This window comes from Saccostrea echinata, unplaced genomic scaffold, assembly GCF_033153115.1.
Source record: "Saccostrea echinata isolate AGI-Se365-2 ecotype Australia unplaced genomic scaffold, CSIRO_AGI_Sech_v1 ptg000029l, whole genome shotgun sequence".
Taxonomy (NCBI): domain Eukaryota; kingdom Metazoa; phylum Mollusca; class Bivalvia; order Ostreida; family Ostreidae; genus Saccostrea; species Saccostrea echinata.
The window spans coordinates 1,004,705-1,023,326 of NW_026889778.1; the positions used below are offsets into that span (position 1 = coordinate 1,004,705).

The following is an 18,622-nucleotide window of genomic DNA, read 5'->3' on the forward strand; positions in this document are numbered from 1 at the left end:
ATTAATTTTTTTAACAATCTGGTATATGCAATTTGTTATTTGCGACATGCCGTAAATTTCGTGGCGAATGTAAACAGTCGCCTGATTTATATTGCAGAAAGTTGAATAATGAACCAATGGATTTTTTTTAAATAAATTATATGTACATTGGTACATAAATTGCAGACGGGAGACAACAGACGTATGCACGTGGTCACACTATAAAAACCTGTACTATCAAAGACCCGGCAGACCAACAGATATTAACGTCTCAGTCCTTTAATTGTTTTCAAAATATAACGCAGATTGTATGATCCCCTAAATTACAGTGGCATTATTAAGTATAATTAAATCCATTAAGCATGTAAAGAGCATAAATATCAAATTTGAATTATTTAATTAAGATTACGGTAAATAAAAAAAATTACTGTAGCAATATTTGAAAAAAACACCAAGTCGTAAAATATTGAATAAAATTAATAATAAATGTTGATATTTACTATATACTGTATATATATATAATCATGATAATAGGGCGAACGAGATATAGGGCGAACAAGAATAATGGCGAACGGACCCTGCGCGAACGGACTCATGCGAACAGGTAGACAGGGCGAACGAACCTGATACCGTGGAAACGACAGGGGTTTTCAAAACAGAATAACAAATACACAAAAAAATCAGAGATCTTAAAATCTCGGTGGAAGTGCGTCCGGGACGACCACAGTTATTCACAGGCCGATCATCATCATCTTCCCCACACGGACAACAAGGAAACTAATTCCGATCAAGTACCCCACACGTACAACGATCGTGAAGTTCCCCACACAGCTGGATGCGATGTGATTGTTCATTCAGAGAGTTCTGGGTAAGCAACATGAATATTGACCATGCATGTGATCTAATGTATCTGCGTTCATATGATTATCACATATATTTTTGTTCAATTTCACGATCTATATATCTGTTGGGTGAATGCATGCATGCTGTAAACGAGCTAAACATTCTCAATTTTAATTTCACGCACTCCTGCCTAATAAAAAAAATAATACAGTCAAAAACAAAATTATGTTGAAATAAAACAATCTTACATTTTTTCCTCAGAGAAATAATAGAGAGAGAGAGAGAGAGAGAGAGAGAGAGAGAGAGAGAGAGAGAGAGAGAGTTTCTGACAGTGTGATGGTAATAGCTGGTGTCTTACATTGTCTTACTCTGACTAGAAATAGGCCTAATGTGTCAGTGTGTACTAAAAAATTAAGTACAATATGTAAACACTGGATCTGCAGCTGAAAACATGCATTCAAACAATACACATGTATGATTTTTAAAAAAAAAATCCACCAATTTTTCAAAGTCCTAAATTTTTATTGAATTTAAATGATTTAATTGATTGTAAATTTTGTGTGCAAATTCTTAATAATATTAATTATAGTACTGAACTAGTGAAATGAAATCATGAGGGTAATTTTAATATTGAACTTTGTAATTCATTTATTATTTTAAAAATTATTGTAGTTTTAGTTACAATGCACAAATTAATGTTATTCACATATTTCTACTTTATCATATGATAATTTTTAGATGAGGATGTTAAATTGCACAGCCATCAAAATGATAAACAGAACTCCATGTCTACCTAAACAAAAACAGATTAAAAAAAATATAATATTAAAGTTATCTAAATGTTTATATTAAATATGATTCTTCATGGAGGGAAGGAAGGAGGGTGGTGGAGCTTGGGGTTCTGGCCGATGGATTGTCTGGCTGTAAACAGTGTGGATTGCCACTTCAGTTGTCTCACACCCAAGGAATACGCGATTGTGGCTTAGGTAGCTTTCTTCAGGTTCGGTGTCGAAATTTATGGTGTGGACATGTCAATGTGATTCCAACAGGAAAACGCCATGGTCGCATATGGGATGCTAATACTAAGTTAGCTACAGGTATAAATAAATGCATACAATTTAAAAAGTATGTATTCAAATTGTGTGTTAATTGATTTTCATTAGGGCTGGGACGATACAACTTTTCTATATCGATATGTATCACGATATTTGAGCCACGATACGATATGTATCACGATATGTGTAATTGGTTATAAAATCTTTTTTGGCATTGAAATAAACAAAATATTTCTTTTCAAAAAAAAAAATTTATTCAAAATAGTTTTTTATATGTTGTAAAACAAAAATATTTTACTCAAGTGGTGTTAATTATTATTTATTTCATATCTATATTTATATTTTGCTTATTTATTTTATATATTAAACCCCTGGCCAAATGTTAAATAAACAGAGAAAAACAGCAGTCAGAATTTTTTTTGCGATATTTCGATATTTCTTCATATGTATCGATATGCGTATCGTCTTCACAAAGAATCGATATTATCGATATCTCGATATATCGTCCCAGCCCTAATTTTCATCATCATGTAACATTTTTTTTTTTTACAATTTAATAGGAATGATTCATGCTGGCATTGGCCCAGCTCAAGTAAATGACCTTTTAACATCTATAAATATCCCTGCTTTAAGTACGAAGACCATCCAGAATAGACAAACAGAGACAGGGCTGGCCATTGAAAAAGTTGCTGAGGACACCATCCAACAGGTCTTACAAGATGAAATCCTAGCAACAGTTGAGTAAGTATATACATGTTTACACCCATAAAAAGTGATGGTAGATCTAATATGCCACAATATTTCCTCACAAAACTAATTTTTGGGTTTTTTAGCTCACCGGAGCCAAAGGCTCAAGTAAGCTTTTCTGATCACATTTTGTCTGGCATCCATCTGTCTGTCCGTCTGTCCATCTGTCTGTAAACTTTTCAGATTTTGGACTTCTTCTCAAGAATAAAGGGCCACGCCCTCTTCCAAGGGGAGATAATTACGAATAAGTGAAAAATTAATGGCATCTTTTAAAAATCTTCTTCTCAAGAACCACTGCGCCTGGAAAGATGAAAATCATGTGGAATCATCCTCAGGTAGTGTAGATTCAAGTTTGTTCAAATCATGATCCTTGGGGACAGGGTTGGGCCACAATGGACGATTAAAGTTTTACATAGGAACATATAGGAAAAATCTTCTCAAGAACAGCAAAGCCATGATTGGTCATATTTATGTGGAAGTATTCTCAGGTAATGTAGATTCAAGATTGCTTAAATCATGACTACCATGGGAAGGGTGGGGCCACAATGAAAGTTTAAACTTACAGGAAAAAAGCCACAGTTAGTCAAAGAAATATGTAAGCATCCTTACTTAGTATAAATTTAAGTTTGTTAAATCCTACCCTCTCCCCTTTTTAGGGGTAGGTCGAGACCAATAATGCATTTAAGCTTTTCAATACTGAACTGATTTTTGCTTTTTTCCTAGCTACAGTGCTCAGGTGAGTGATGTGGCCCATGGACCTCTTGTTGTAATCAGTATTTCAAAATAATTAATAATCATAGTAGGAGTAATAATAATAACAATAAAGAAAAATTCAAAAAATTAAAAAAAAAAAAAAAAAAAGCATTTTTTTTTCAGAACTGAAAGAGCTGAAGAATTAACGGTAAGCGTAGATGCTGGATGGCAGAAGAGGGGGAGTGGTCACTCATTTGATAGCTTTTCTGGTAACTAGCTGTTAGTCTGTAATCATAATGTCTGCAATTTACATGATATGAGAGGTCCAAGTAATAATTTTACCTTAAATTCCTTTTCATTTTAATTGAAGGACATTGCTCAATGATTGGAGAACACACTGGGAAAGTAATAGGGTATGAAGTTCGTAGCAAGATGTGCAGGATATGTGAGAGTGCTAAGAGGAATGGGAAAGAAGCAAAGGAACATGACTGTAGACAAAATTGGCAAGGTATTAGATACTTCAATTGAAATGAGTGTTTATATTTGAGGTTAAGAATAGGATTTAATTGTTACCTTTTGGTTTTATATGTATGTAATTGTTTATTTTTTTTTTAAATAAACTGAATGAACTTTTACTAACCTGCTAAAATAGCAATTTTTGAAACTGAGAAATGCACCTGTACATATCTTTGAATTTAATTTTCAAATGTAATATTAATCTTACTTAAAATTTCATTAACTTAGTTTTTAAATTTGTTTTTTGATTTTTTTTTTTAGGAAGTTCTAAATCTATGGAGCCAAGTATGGTTATCAGCATGGTAGAGAAAAAACAGGACAAAGGAATAAAGGTGTCCACTGTTATAGCTGATGATGACACCACCACCATTTCTCGCTTGAAACAAAGTGTAAACCCAAACATTAAAAAAAAAATGCGACAAGAACCACATTAGAAAAAAATTTTCCTCAAGTCTATATGCTTTGCAGAAAAAACACAAGTCCTTAACTACAAAGGTAATCCACTACCTTCAAAAGTGCTTCAATTATCTACTAGCACAAAACCAGGGAAACCCAAGAGGAATAGAAAAGGCACTTGATGCCCTCTGTAATCACCCTTTTGGAAACCATGAGTCATGCAGCGATTCCTGATGTCAGCATGTTAACAATCCGAAGCAAAGGTACTATTATACATATGACTATGTATGGACATAATTAGTATGTAATTCAGTATCATTTTGAAATAATGTATCTACATATACATTTATTATGTGCAAGCTTCATCTCGTCCATTTCCTAACCCTGATTTAATTGATTCAGTATATGTTCAAAATAAATTGAAGGTACTCTTCCTTGCCTTATGGAAAGCCCTTAAAAGACTCGGACCTTCAAGATTCACTACATTCAATATGCAACCAATGGAAGCAGAACAGCTGTAAGATCTCCAGTCTGGGAAGCACCCAACCAAATGAGTCCTTCAATAGGACTGTGTCACTGAAAGCTCCGAAAAACCACTACTTTAGCGGCTCAGCTAGCTTAAACTACAGAGTAGCAGCATCTGTAGCAGAAAAAAAACTCTGGAGCATCTTATCTTGTTGCTGTGAGTATATATAAATTTATGAAAAAATATTATTTTATGAAAATTTATGTACCAAAATGTTATATAAATATTAAATGGAAAATAATCTCAAGCTGTAAAACTTTGACAAAGATGCTTAAAAAATAGAAAAAAATTGATCATAAGATATTATACAATTATGGACTCTTTCGGTGGTGAATATGGTTTGTTATTCACCAGAAAAATATCAATATTGACCCCATATACATTTTATACCAATAAAATAAAGAGAATTTAAGTCTTATAAAAGTATGATTTATTTATTGTTCCTATCAGTGGGATTTTTTTAAATTCTTGATGAAAAACTGGTGGAATTTTGAAAATAACAGAGGAAATTCGGACTTTAATAATTTTAAATTGGTTGACCCCAATCTGAAAATTATTTGGTATTTTGCACCAGTTACTATGATAAAATACATTTTATATTCCAAAAGATTTATGATACTACTCATATTTTGCTTGAAAAGAAAAAAATGGCTATAGTGTAGAATTTGGAGGAATTTTCCGGGAAATCTTGGGAGGCCAATAGCAAAAAAAGTAGCTCATTGACCTAGATATTCCAAAGTCAAAAATGACACTACTATTGGGGTTCTTTAATGTACATTTGTTGGTTTGTCCCTCCTATCAGTGGATTTTTTTTTTATTCTGAGTAAAGGTATACCTTAATGTTATTTTTTAATGTAGAAGAACTGCTTTCTTAGACGATAGAAATTGAGCAATGGAAGTCATCTTAGTTATGAGTCATTTAACGGAAATAAAAGCGCAGCACTTCCTTGAGCATGTTTGGTACCCCCCCCCCACCCTTCTTTTCCTCGGCAATTCTGAGTGACATTTCCTTCACAGGTGGCCTGGCAGGGATACTAGTAATAGCTCTAGTAAAACTGATGAGCATGTTATATCTCTATATTGCTATTCATAATGAAATAGATAATTGTAGCAAAAGAGTTTTGATGGAAATGTGCTACATGTATTACACCGAATCTGTATATTTGAAGAATTTTCCCCCGTTAATGACAGATCTACTAGAAATTATAGGGAAAGAATGGAGCGACTAATAGTATATTCGGGGGATATCATACAAGTATTTAAAATACGTCGACAGTAACATATATCTTACTCATTCCAAATACTTCTATTTTTCGGCAAGTGACAATATAGCTAAGATTTTAGTCGAACTTATAATCTATAAAGACTAGTTAAAAATTATAAAAAGCGGTTTTATATCCATATATCTCGGCTGAACCAACGGTAAATATTTATAGAAATGTCTCTTGCACCTGTGCTCAATGGAGGATTTAAAGGGGATGTTGGGGAGGATGTCCGCAAACACCCCTACCCCCCCTCCCCACAAATACACACAGAAACACACCAAAAATTCTTATAATACATCTTAATTTTGTTTGTATAAGACTCTATAATATAAATAAAGTGTGAACAAAAGCATGTGTGGCTTTCGATATTTTAATAGAGAAACTTACGAATTTCACCGAGTATAGGGGAGCATTTTTCCTGGTGGGGGTAGGTATCTAGAATTGTTTTTTTTAAATATTTAATATAAAAAAGGGGATCGTTATTCAGTATCATATAAAATCGCTGGGGATTTATAGATATTTTAACTGAAATCCATTTGCTATTTCCTAAGGCACCTGTATAAACGATAAGAAGTCGACCCCCCTGTTCCAATCACCCCCCCCCCGTTCCAGTCAACCCCATTCTCGTTAGTTCTTGATCATACACAAATCAATCGATAAAAGGGTTCAATACAAATTCATATCGGGGGCAGGTGGGGTATCTCAAATAAACGGATTATCTACAGTATATTTACATGTACATCAAGTACTAACTATCATATTACATGTACATCAAGTACTATTATATCAATGCTGCCTTGTGGACAATCGTTGTGCCTTACACCTGATTAATCAGTAATAATTTGTTTATAGTACACAAGACTTGAAAAATAATGATTTCCACAGTTTAACTCTTTATTACTTTTTTTTTATTGTAAGATTTCACTGATCTGTTACAAATTATTGAGGGTGACGTCACAATGGCTTGAAAACTCTCGATTTGTACACTAAATATGCACCTCTTAGCTGGAGGTGAAACAAGTGGGCGGATCATGGATCTTCAATTTTCAAAGACCGATTTCTGTACTGAAGACATTCCAGTTTCCCTTCCTCTTGTGATATTCAATTACCTGGTTAAAGGAGAACTTTTTGCAAACAATTAAAAGTACGTGTGCTGAACAACAAAGACAGTATGCCTTATATTACGTACAATGCTTAATCGCCATTTTGCTTTAGAAAAATTCGGGAAAAGAGTGTACATGTGACGTCGTATTTTACGACTGTGACGTCGAGGAGTGGTTGTCTGCATAAGGAAGCTGCTGTAAATTTGGTAGTGTTTACATCGCTGCGTTTTTCTGACCATTTCGTTGGATTTAAAAGTTGTTACGATTGTGAAAACATATGTAAGTGTTTGCAGTTGTCGTGCTGAATACGCATCGGTATGTATTTTCGTTTGCTGCGAGTCATTTCTTCAGTCGGGTCTTCATTCATGGGGACTATGAAGCCGTGCGTTGTTGGCAATGTTTAACGGATATCTACAACTCGGAAGGAACGTTTTGCGAAATCAGTGGAGTCGTAGCATAATTTAATGACGGAAATTCGATGGATTATTTTAATATCGCCGTTTGATTGCAGAAAACTGCAGAATTTAGCGAGAAAATAATGACGCATGCGCAAATGGGGGTTAGTCGTTTTTTGATGCCAGGCATCGACTAACCCCCATCTGCGCATGCGTCTTTATTTTCTACAGCTACAACAGTAGAACACCAGATACACTGCATAAAAGACATTTACCCTAGAAATAATAATTGTGACTGAAAATTAACAATAAAAATATGAAATTGGAACACAATAAAAACATGAATGAATAAAAATAAACAATAATTCAATTATATTAGCTTCTTATATACACACTTACCCATTTAGACAGTATCTACTACAGTGAAAACTGATAATTTCAAGCAAAACTAAGTTAGTTTTCGGGCACTACACCTGATTTCAGAATTTTCTGAAAATCCAGGATTTATAATTAGTCTAAGATTAAATAATTCCCTGTTTAGGTCAGATCCAGCATCCGAAGCAAGTCCAGTAGTGTGAATCCTTAGATGTATCATCCATGCAAGTTTGGTCAATATAGGGCTTATATTTACTTGGAAATGAGATCTACTTCAAAAACTTTAACCTAGTCACTCATCCGGAAAATGTAGGTCAAATCCAGCATCCGAAGCAAGTCCAGTAGTGTGCATCCTTAGATGTATCATCCATGCAAGTTTGGTCAATACAGGGCTTATAGTTACTTGGAAATGAGACCTGCTCCAAAAACTTTAACCTGCTCCAAAAACATTAACCTGGTCATTCTTTAGCTGAAATTGCAGCATCTGAAACCTTGACTGGTACAATAAAACACACTAGAAGCATCCTCCATGTATCTCTAACTAATATAGGCCATAGAAGTACTTGAAAAGAAAACTGCTCCAAAAACATTAACCTGGGACGCCGACGCCGACACCGACGCCGAGGGTATTACATAAGCTCCCCCAACTTCGTTGAGGTGAGCTAAAAACGCTTTGTTTGTCATAATTTCATAACTTTAATTATGAGAACTTAAATTTTCTTTTTACTTTTAATATTAAATTTTCAAATTTGATATGTATATGTATCTAATGCTTTAGGCAATATGCATGCCTTGTTGGTCCATCTCTTTTACATAGAAAACATACATAAAGTTAAAACAATGTCCTATAATTCATCTTTAATGGTTAACTATAACGTATTTTGAAATCAAAGAAAACCGGGGACGTCCCCGGTTGGGAGACTGTCCCCGGCTTGAAGGTGTGTAAACAAACAAAAGTCACCGTTTGACACCTTTCACGCACAAATATATATATATATATATATATATATATATATATATATATATATATATATATATATATATATATATATATATATATATATAGAGCCGTTAACATATTACTTCATTCGTCACAATAGAGGTTAAAATTTATGACAGAACTACAATTAAAAATTACAGAAAAAAAATCAGACAGGACAAAAACAATATTTTTCCAAAATTCAATTTTGGGGCATAAAAATAATTCACATCAAGACTACTTCTTTGGTATAGTTAAGAACGGACTAACTTAGTCACCATATATTATGTGTAGTTGTCTTACAGAACACAACCTAACACCAGAGCGAACCCAATGCGCTGCCCGGTTTACTTCCTCGGTTCACTCAGACTGCGCTTTCAGAAATTGTGGCACCGCTCTGGGTGTGCCTCGGGTGCAGTACGCACTCATGCGTGAAGCGGACACCGCTTTAATCTTGCCGCCAGTAAGCCCCACCCCTTGTATATTTCAATACAGTAGTGAAATCGATCATTGTTTCATTGTTGTTTTTTGCGGCGATCGATACCTGTACATGTATAAAGTTACAATGTGGAGAACATTGATAAATTTTCTAGAATTCCAACGTACATTCTACGTAAAATTATACCTGATGCTGATTTTCTTGATTTCTCTGTCTGATCTCGAGAGATTCCAAGTTATGCAACAGCGGGCTATTCGGCACTTATATTTCTTAACTTGTATTGCGAAATAAATAGAAAAGGAAGAAAAAGTGTTGAATTTATTTTCAATACATCGAATGGAGTGAAACTGATGAGAGCATCTAAACAAAAACTTTTCAAATTCATGCGGGAATAGTTTTAAAATCTATTTTATCTTCCAATTGTTTTGCTAAATCGTAGTTTAAATACTTGAAAGACATACAAGTGAATTATGATATTATTTTATCCATAAATTAAGGACATACGCAACGTAGTTTGAACTTTATTTTTTTTTTCCCTGGAGTTGAAGAGTTCCAATACTTAAAGGAACTGTGTGCTACATTTTAATGTTTATATATGCTGTTGTACACTTCTTTTAAAACAAATTTGGATAAACAAAACAACTAGAATATATGTATAGTAATTTTTGTATATTTTTCTTTGAATTTTACAAGAATTTTCATCAGCTGATATCTTTTAAAAACCCCTGGTAATGAAAGCTGCTTTTTTTGTTTATGAACATCTTATGGTACTATAATCTTAAATTAAGAATATCTTGAAAAATTATCAGTAGGCAAGGTACGTTGCAAATGTCCTTAACCTAGACATATTGTACACGTAATATGCTAAGTTTTGATTTATAGCAGTTTCACTTCAAGGTTCATAATACATGTTTAATGGATAAATCATATCCAAAAAAAAAAAAAAAATACAAATTATAATTATTTTCCCCATAAGAATATACTCATAAATTTTTTTTTTATATTCATAAAGAGCAAGAGCCACTTAGGGCCTTTTTTGGAACTGAGATTTTCTGAAAAATCGAAACTGCTGTTTTGGTTGAAAATGCAGTTATTTATAACTTGGACCCTTGGTGACCGTGTATCTACTGAACATGACGTAATTTTCGCTCTAGTCCGTGCATTATGACGTCATAAAATGCGTCATTTCCCCCCTTAAAAATGGCCAAAAGTTGAGGTATTTTTTCAATATTTCATATAGAGCACAACTATTGATCCAAAAAATACAATTACATGATGAAAGGTCTGTTTCTGGAGATCACAAAACATGTTTTAATTTTTGGATCGTGGGATGTGCTCACCTATTAATTATTTGCTGAATGTAGTCAAATACGCATGCTTTCTGCAAAATTCAAGAACACTGCATTTTCTCAAAGCTGGTTTTCCAATACCTGGATTCTCAAAGAGAAATTTTGTTATAGGATGAAAGCAATAAGTCTCTACTTATTTTGATATATGGAATGAGACAGAGTGTGATAGTCAATTTATTGATATAAGGACAGGGTCATTTTATGCATAAAGAGAATTTAGCTCTTTGTTCAAGTTATTTTCAAATAAATGATCATTCAAAGTGTTTGTGTTCCTAACTGGTTCATGACCCCATACCCCCCCCCCCTTTTCACATACACACACAAATGAAATTTAAAATAACATTTGGAGCACCATGTTACCAAAAACAATATCTTCTAAACAGGGGGATGATTACCGACACATCATGACCATGGCTTCACTTTAAAAATATCATTTAAAGTGTTAGAATTAAATAATTATGACAATTAAAAAGTTTAAACACAGGTACCTATCTGTATGTAATAAAAAAAAATACATGTACGTTTTCGTATTAAGGTATCTTTGCAATTTCAATTAATTAATGTGCATATAATAGTGGAGTGACAAGACCATCAAAATTTTGAAATTAATGCACCACCCTACCCTACGCTAATTTGTACTTCTATAGAAAGATATATTAGTAAGCAATTATTTTCGCCCGGTCGTAGAAAATTCTATGGTCAAAATTTTAAATGATAGGAGGTTAAAGATCAATGATTGGAATCTGATCATGTTAATGAACGTATTAAAAAATCTTAAGGAATTCATAAATTTTCTCGGATTTTGCAATAAATTTATATGGAAAATTGATTTTTACATTGAAAAGATCGATTTCATAGAAAAAGAAGGAAAATTTGAACTATAATGTCTGTCTGTCTGTTAGTAATTGTCTTGGAAAGTTTATAAAGTGCAATGAGGTAATATTAAGACAGGTGCATGTATAAACAGTAATTAGGAAATCAAAAAAGGACAATAACACCCCCCTTTCACCCCAACCCCCAAAATACGAAATATAACTAAATTTTGACTTTTGTTGCTTTGAAGTAATATTTTTATTTAAACATTAAACATCAATAATTTTGAATATATTGAACTCTAAAAAGACATTTTCTGTTCCTGAAGCATATTAATAATCTGTATGACGTCATACATGTTAAAGCATAATAATTAACGATTTTTTATTTTGTTTATAGTTATAGATTCGTTAAACAACTTTATAAATATGAAAGTTTTATCAAAGGTTCTTATACCTCGAAATATACAGGTGTATGCTCGGCGCATATGGCTTTTGGACATATAGGGTTCTTTTAGGGGTCACACCTGTTGTTGTCACAAGACAAGAGCCAATCGAGTCACGGAGTGCTAAAACTCTTGATATTTTTCGTCTCCCTCATACAAATTGCGAAAAAAAAAATATTACTGATTCTTGTCTATGTTTAGAAAGGTTATGATAATCTGAGGAGATTTCAAATAAGCGTTAAATCGTATATTCTGCCTGTTATATACTCGGTTGTGAGGATTTAGGAGTACTCCTACAAGTAAAAGCCTCGGTTAACGTCCCTACGCTCCTTATGTACCTCGGATACGCGGTACCAAGTCAAAACTATCTCGCCGTGAACCTCTAGCATGCTGGAGTAGATTTAGGAGCAGAAAGATTTTGGACTCGGTGATATAGTAGCAATTCTATGAAACGGGACAGAGAAAGCATTTTCATATTATTGACGATATGCATTTGTTATCTTGTTCACTACTACATCACTTTTCAAGGATATGTTTCATTATAGAATTAGAATTGAAACTTGATTGAGCTCACAAAATAATACTCCCGCTCCAGTATGAGTTTTCCTGCGGTCGAAAGTGATTCTTTATAAAATTCGGGGTTAAAGAAGGAACTTCGTTAGCAAAATGGATACCTCCTTTGACAAGAATAATGGCAAAGTCCATGTTTTGAGATAAGAAATCCCAAATATCTTTCTGATCAAGACGTGAAATTAAAAGTGCACTACACAACGGTTTAAAATAAAGATTAAATATGTGAAAATCTTCTTAAAAATTTATTCAGTTGTACAGGAGGATGCAGAATAAAAGATGGATAATGGAAAACCCGATTCCGATGGAAACGCAAAATAACAGGTGTTTATTATAAGGCAGTTTGTATTGAAGATTCTATGTTAAATAGCATAAATTTACAAAGGGAATTGCAGATAAGGGATGTCCACTCCGAGTGTGCCAGATATACTGATGGCCAGATACCCCAATCACTTTAATGTTCATGTGTACACCCTCCTCCCCACCACTTTTCAAGAGGAAGTAAAGTAAGTGATGCATGATCTTTATGATATATAGTCCTTCCAATGATATACTCAAATATTTTCTACATATTTTTGTGAATGTGTCAATCACTTTATATCGTTCTTCTCTTTATATTTCACACAACTTAGCATCGCATTTGCATTGCTTACGATGCAGAAAAGCAATCTCTAATCATGCAAGACACTGTTAAAATAGAAACATGAAATGAAAGTAACATGCTTGACCTTTATGTCTTCTTTAATTGAAAAATAAAACAGAATAATTACATTTGGCATCTTAAGTAGAAAATTTTGAAAGTTCGTCAAAACTCGCATATTTTCTCAGAAAATTGAGTGCTTCCGTTCGAGCGTACATTTAGATTTGAATTTTGTCTTTTAAAACTTTAAGGTAAATAAATGAAACTTTTTAGCTTTTTTTTATTAAAAGAAGAAGAGAATTTAATATGTTTAACAATATTCTGATCAGTAATCAATCGGTGCCGTTATCACAGGTGGTGCTGGAATTCTATAATTCGTTTCCGGTTACATAAATCGTTTAAAATTTCAGATCATGGAGAATAAAAAACATAATGTGAATATATCTTTAGGTCTAATTCGATCGTAGAACATCGTTTGATTTAGGTAAATGTTAGAAATTTATTACATTATGTAACTACGTGGAATGTATTTTGTTGAAACACACAATCTCTTAAAAAAACAAACAAAACAAACATTAATATTCATAATTAATTTGACAATATTAACTTACATAGCTATAAGTCTCCTATCACGTACAAAGATTTACTTTTTTATGTAATTCAAATGTACTTGTGAAGAATAATGTCGGCAGACAAAATATACTACCCCCCTTTCACTTTTATTCGCAATTAAAAAAGTTTGACTCGAAAAAACTCTACGACCGGGCAAAAATGAATGAGAAGGGATGTCTCTTTTATAAAATATAACTTTCAGCCGTAAGGTATGTCGGTGCATTAAACTCGAAAAATAAGCGTCTTTTTCTAGGTTTGTCACTGCACTATAATGAGTACTTTTCATAAAGTACGTATTTCGAAAACAACATGTAGTGTACATGCAAGAGCTCCGCGTACAAGTACACTTGTATATATACATTGACGTGAAAGAAATTAGGAACATAAATTTAAACATAGGTTATCAAAGATTACGAAGCTCACCTCGACGAATGTTGTCTATTAGTTAGGAAAATAACACATCATTTTTTTTCTTCTAGTAAGTGAGTACATGACTGCACCCCGAGATCAATATCCAAGTTTGGTTTAATAAGGACTTGAAGTAACTTGAGAATGGACCTGCTTCAAAAACATTAACCGATTCACTTATCAAGAAAGATGACTGTCAACTTAAACATCTGGAGCAAGTCTGGAAGTGTCCATCCTAAGATTCATCATGCATGTAAGTTTAATCATGAGGGGGCATAAAATTTTAGAGCCAGTCAAAAACTTTATCCTGGTCACTCATTAGGAACATTAGGAAAATGTATGTCATACTCATCATCCAAAACTTGTCTGGAAGTCTCCATCAGTAGATACACCATCCATACTAATTTGGTTATAGTACGGCTAAAATTTACTCTTCTACTTTAACCTGGTCACTCATCTGGAAAATATAGGTCAGATCCAGCATCTGAAGCAAGCCTTGTAGTGTCCATCCCTAGATGCATCACCCAAGCAAGTTTGGTCCAGGTAGGGCTTATAGTTACATGTACTCGGTAATGGACTTGCTCCAAAAGCTTTGACCTGGTCATTCATCTGGAAAATATAGGTCAGATCCAGCATCTGAAGGCAGTCTGGTAGTGTCCATCCCTAGATGCATCATCCATGCAAGTTTCGTCCATGTATGGCTTATAGTTACTAAGGAATGGTCCTGCTCCTCAATCTTAAATCTGGTCACTCATCTGGAAAATATAGGTCAGATCCAGCATCGAAAGTCTGTAAGTATCCATCCTTAGATGCATCATCCATGTAAATTTGGTCCATGTAGGGCTATTGTTACCTGGTAATGGACTTGCTCCAAAAAATTTAACCTGGTCACTTATGTGAAATATATAGGTCAGATCCAGCATCCAAAGTAAGCCTGGCAGTGACCATCCCTAGATGCATCATCCATGCAAGTTTAGTCCAGGTAGGGATTATAGTTATTATGTAATGGACCTGCTTCTAAAACTTTAACCAGGACGCCGATGCTAACGCCGACACCGACGCCGGGGGTATAGCATAAGCTCATCTCGACTTCGTCGAGGTGAGCTAAAACATGAGGTCTTCATGAATAACAATAAGAATTGACAAGATAATCTTTCCCTTTATACATATTCATGTATTCAAATCATGCTTTACATTAATTTTTGATAAAAGATTATTAAAAATAATATCATAATATCAACAAAAAAATTATCTATGTAAATATGTTTGGTCCAATTTATATGTAGGGAAATGGCGTATTAAGTTTCTAGAACTTCTGCCCAATCCCATTTAGAAAGTTTATAGACAAAAAAATATTTTGAAATCAAACAAATCAACAAAAAATTGAGATGTAGATCTTGATTAATTTACACGTTTATGTAAACTGAGATAATAAAAATAAAATTATTGAATGAAAGCACATACATAATGAGATTCTTGTACTGTATCTTGAGATGATGAAATTTTATAATTTGTCTAAGACCAGCTAGTTTTCTTTTCCTCAATTTTTCAGTAACAACTGTAATAATTATTATCTTCTATTTTTTTTCTTTTATCTATTAAAGTACATATTGTCTGATAAATTTACCCAATGTATATTCATATATGAACGGACTTTAAAATAAAATCAAAAGCCTGAGACCTGAAAGGCGCATCGCATTGAAGATAAAAAACTCAAATGAAAAAAAAAAAAATCTCAGAAAAATTCAACATACATGTTGAGGGAAAATCAGGAATAAAAGTATAAATTAAAATATCGCTTCTTTAAGGTTAAAAATGTTTTGAGTCTTGGCATTTTTAATAGCCAGCCGGTCAGGAGAGGTCAAACACTTTTTAAAGATAGTCTGATATATCAATTATAATTCAATGATTTTTAAATTAATTTATAACTGATTTTAATTATGTTTTTATTTTCATTCTTTCATTGTTATCTTAGCAGGAAGATGAAATAATGAATGAGAATTTAGAAAGGAATGATTATTGAATAATTCTATATAATTTCATATCTGATTTTTTTTTTTTTTGTTTCTTTCATTATGTGCACTTTTTAAAATATCAATACTTTCAATACTTTGTCTAAGACTAGTTTTATCAATCAAAATGGCATAATACGTAAACCATAGATACATGAAATGTTCATATAAATAATAATTAAAAAAAAACAATCGGGCGTGGTATACCGTATACTATGAAACCCGTCAATGGCGGCCGATTTTATTGTCGATAAAATTGGCTCTATAAAACCTTGGCGGTAAGGACTGAACTCATAACATCTATGTTTATAAGGTATTAGTAATCCTATAAATTGAAATTCACAGTCATTGCAGATTTTTGTTAGTCATATAATCATATTCAACCGACATTTCACAAAAAACTGATCATTTCACCATTTCATATCACCCTCGTGGATTTTTTTTTTCCCAAAGGTGGCACTTGTTGCAAAAAATTATTCAGTTTGACAGCTTACTATTCGTTTCATCGAGTGAAAAAATAATCATATCCTTTCTATTTCTATAAAAACAACCATCTAGTTCCTATTGTTAGTGATGTTTTATAAAATATAATTATTGTATATTTTTCTCAGATATTCACACAAGCAATGTCACCTTACAAGGCCTAATAATTTATAGTACGAGCTGTTGTGATGAAAATAGATCTTACTCCGCGTAGCGCATATGTTTGTTTGTTGTTGTTTTCTCTCTTTTTGTTTGTTTGTTTGTTTTTTCTTTTGTTTTTATTATTTTTGTTGCTTTCAAAGTATAAGCAACATATACATGTGAGATTTTATGTTTCGATATTTAAAAATAGACAATGAATATCACCAACTTGTCAATATACATTTGCACTATTTTCAATGGCCTATTTAGAATCAATATTGTGAAGTCCTTTGTCCCCGGAAAGGCTAGGAAAAAGCAGAAACCAGTTCAGTTCTTGAAAAGTTATGATATAAAAGTTGTACGAGAGGGGGGGGGGGTGTTGATTTGAACTAATTTTTAATCTATACTTCATAGGGATGCGTTTGAATTAATATGACAAATAATGGCTTTGCTGTTCTTAAAAAGACAATTTTTATTAAAATATCATTTGTATTCCTTTGTGTAACTAAGACCCCCCATTTATGGATCCTCTATTCTCCTGGGGGGACATGAAAAAAAAAATGAATCTACATTACTCGAGGATGCCTCTATTTAAGTATGACTAATTATGGCTTTGCTGTTCTTGTGAAGATTTTTAAAGATTTTTTTTTCCCTATGTATTCCTATGTAAAACTTTGATAACTCATTATAGCCCCACCCTACATCCGGGGGTCATGATTTGAACAAAATTGAATCTACACTATCTGAGGATGCTTTCATATAAATATGACCAATCATGGCTTTGTTGTTCTTGAGAAGACGATTTTCACAGATTTTTTCTATATATTCCTATGTAAAACTTTGATCACCGATTGTGTCCCCACCCTATCCCTGGGGGTCATGATTTGAACAAACTTAAATCTTTACTACCTGAGGATGTTTCCATATAAAAATGAACAATCATGACTCTGCTGTTCTTGAGAAGAAGATTTTTGAAGATTTGTTCTATGTACTCCTATGTAAAATTTTGATCGCCCGTTGTGCCCCCACCTTGCCCCTGAGGGTTATGATTTGAACAAACTTGAACCTACACTACTTGAGGATGCTTCCATAGAAATATGACCAATCATAGCTTTGTTGTTCTTAAGAAGAAGATTTTTACAATTTTTTCCTACATGTTCCTATATATAACTTTGATTGTTCATTGTGGCCCCACCCTACCCCAGGAGGTCATGATTTGAACAAACTTGAATCTACACTATCTGAGAATGCTTCCATATAAATATGACCAATCATGGCTTTGCTGTTCTTGAGTATGGACGGTAATCTTGTTCAAAAATCCAGACTTGTAAGTTTGTAAATCCAAACTTGTAAGTTTGTAAATCCAAACTTATAATCCTATCAGTTTCATAGTCTACATATGTAAGTGGGTAATTCCGACATCCTAGCAAGTAGTTCCGAACATACAACTGTGTTGACTTTGAGTTTATACTATGAATGTGTTTATTATGTTCCCCAAACGAAGTTTGGGAACATATTGTTTTTACTCTGTTTCTTCTTATTATTATTATTCTTTTTTTCTACTTTCTTCTCCGGTACTTTTTTGTCCGGGAGTGTTCTCATAGAACCTCTCATCCGATTGACATGAAACCTTTTTAGGGTTAATAGGCATGTTGTGTAGGTGTTCGGAACAAAGGTCATTTTGCGCGCACATGCATGCACGTGCGCGCGCGTGCAATGAGTGAAATGACTGATATACTTGATGAAGCCGTAACTTTTATATTTCTTGATGAATTGCTTTGAAATTCAAAATATAAAGATATATTAGTAGTCTAGACAAGATAACATGGTCAAATTAG

At 33.2% G+C, this 18,622-nt stretch overlaps 2 protein-coding genes across 2 annotated transcripts in view; one reads left to right on the plus strand and one right to left on the minus strand.

Moving 5' to 3' along the window:
• The window catches only part of LOC133195444 (uncharacterized), a 319,912-nt gene that overhangs the window by 200,359 nt on the left and 100,931 nt on the right, over nucleotides 1-18,622 (minus strand). The window lies entirely within an intron of this gene.
• LOC133195447 (uncharacterized) lies at nucleotides 1,681-4,913 on the plus strand. The gene is made up of 6 exons (XM_061331289.1): nucleotides 1,681-1,822; nucleotides 2,438-2,618; nucleotides 3,501-3,586; nucleotides 3,688-3,825; nucleotides 4,095-4,492; nucleotides 4,655-4,913. Exons 2-5 carry the CDS (start codon nucleotides 2,440-2,442, stop codon nucleotides 4,265-4,267), a joined length of 576 nt encoding a protein of 191 aa, XP_061187273.1. The 5' UTR covers nucleotides 1,681-1,822; nucleotides 2,438-2,439; the 3' UTR covers nucleotides 4,268-4,492; nucleotides 4,655-4,913.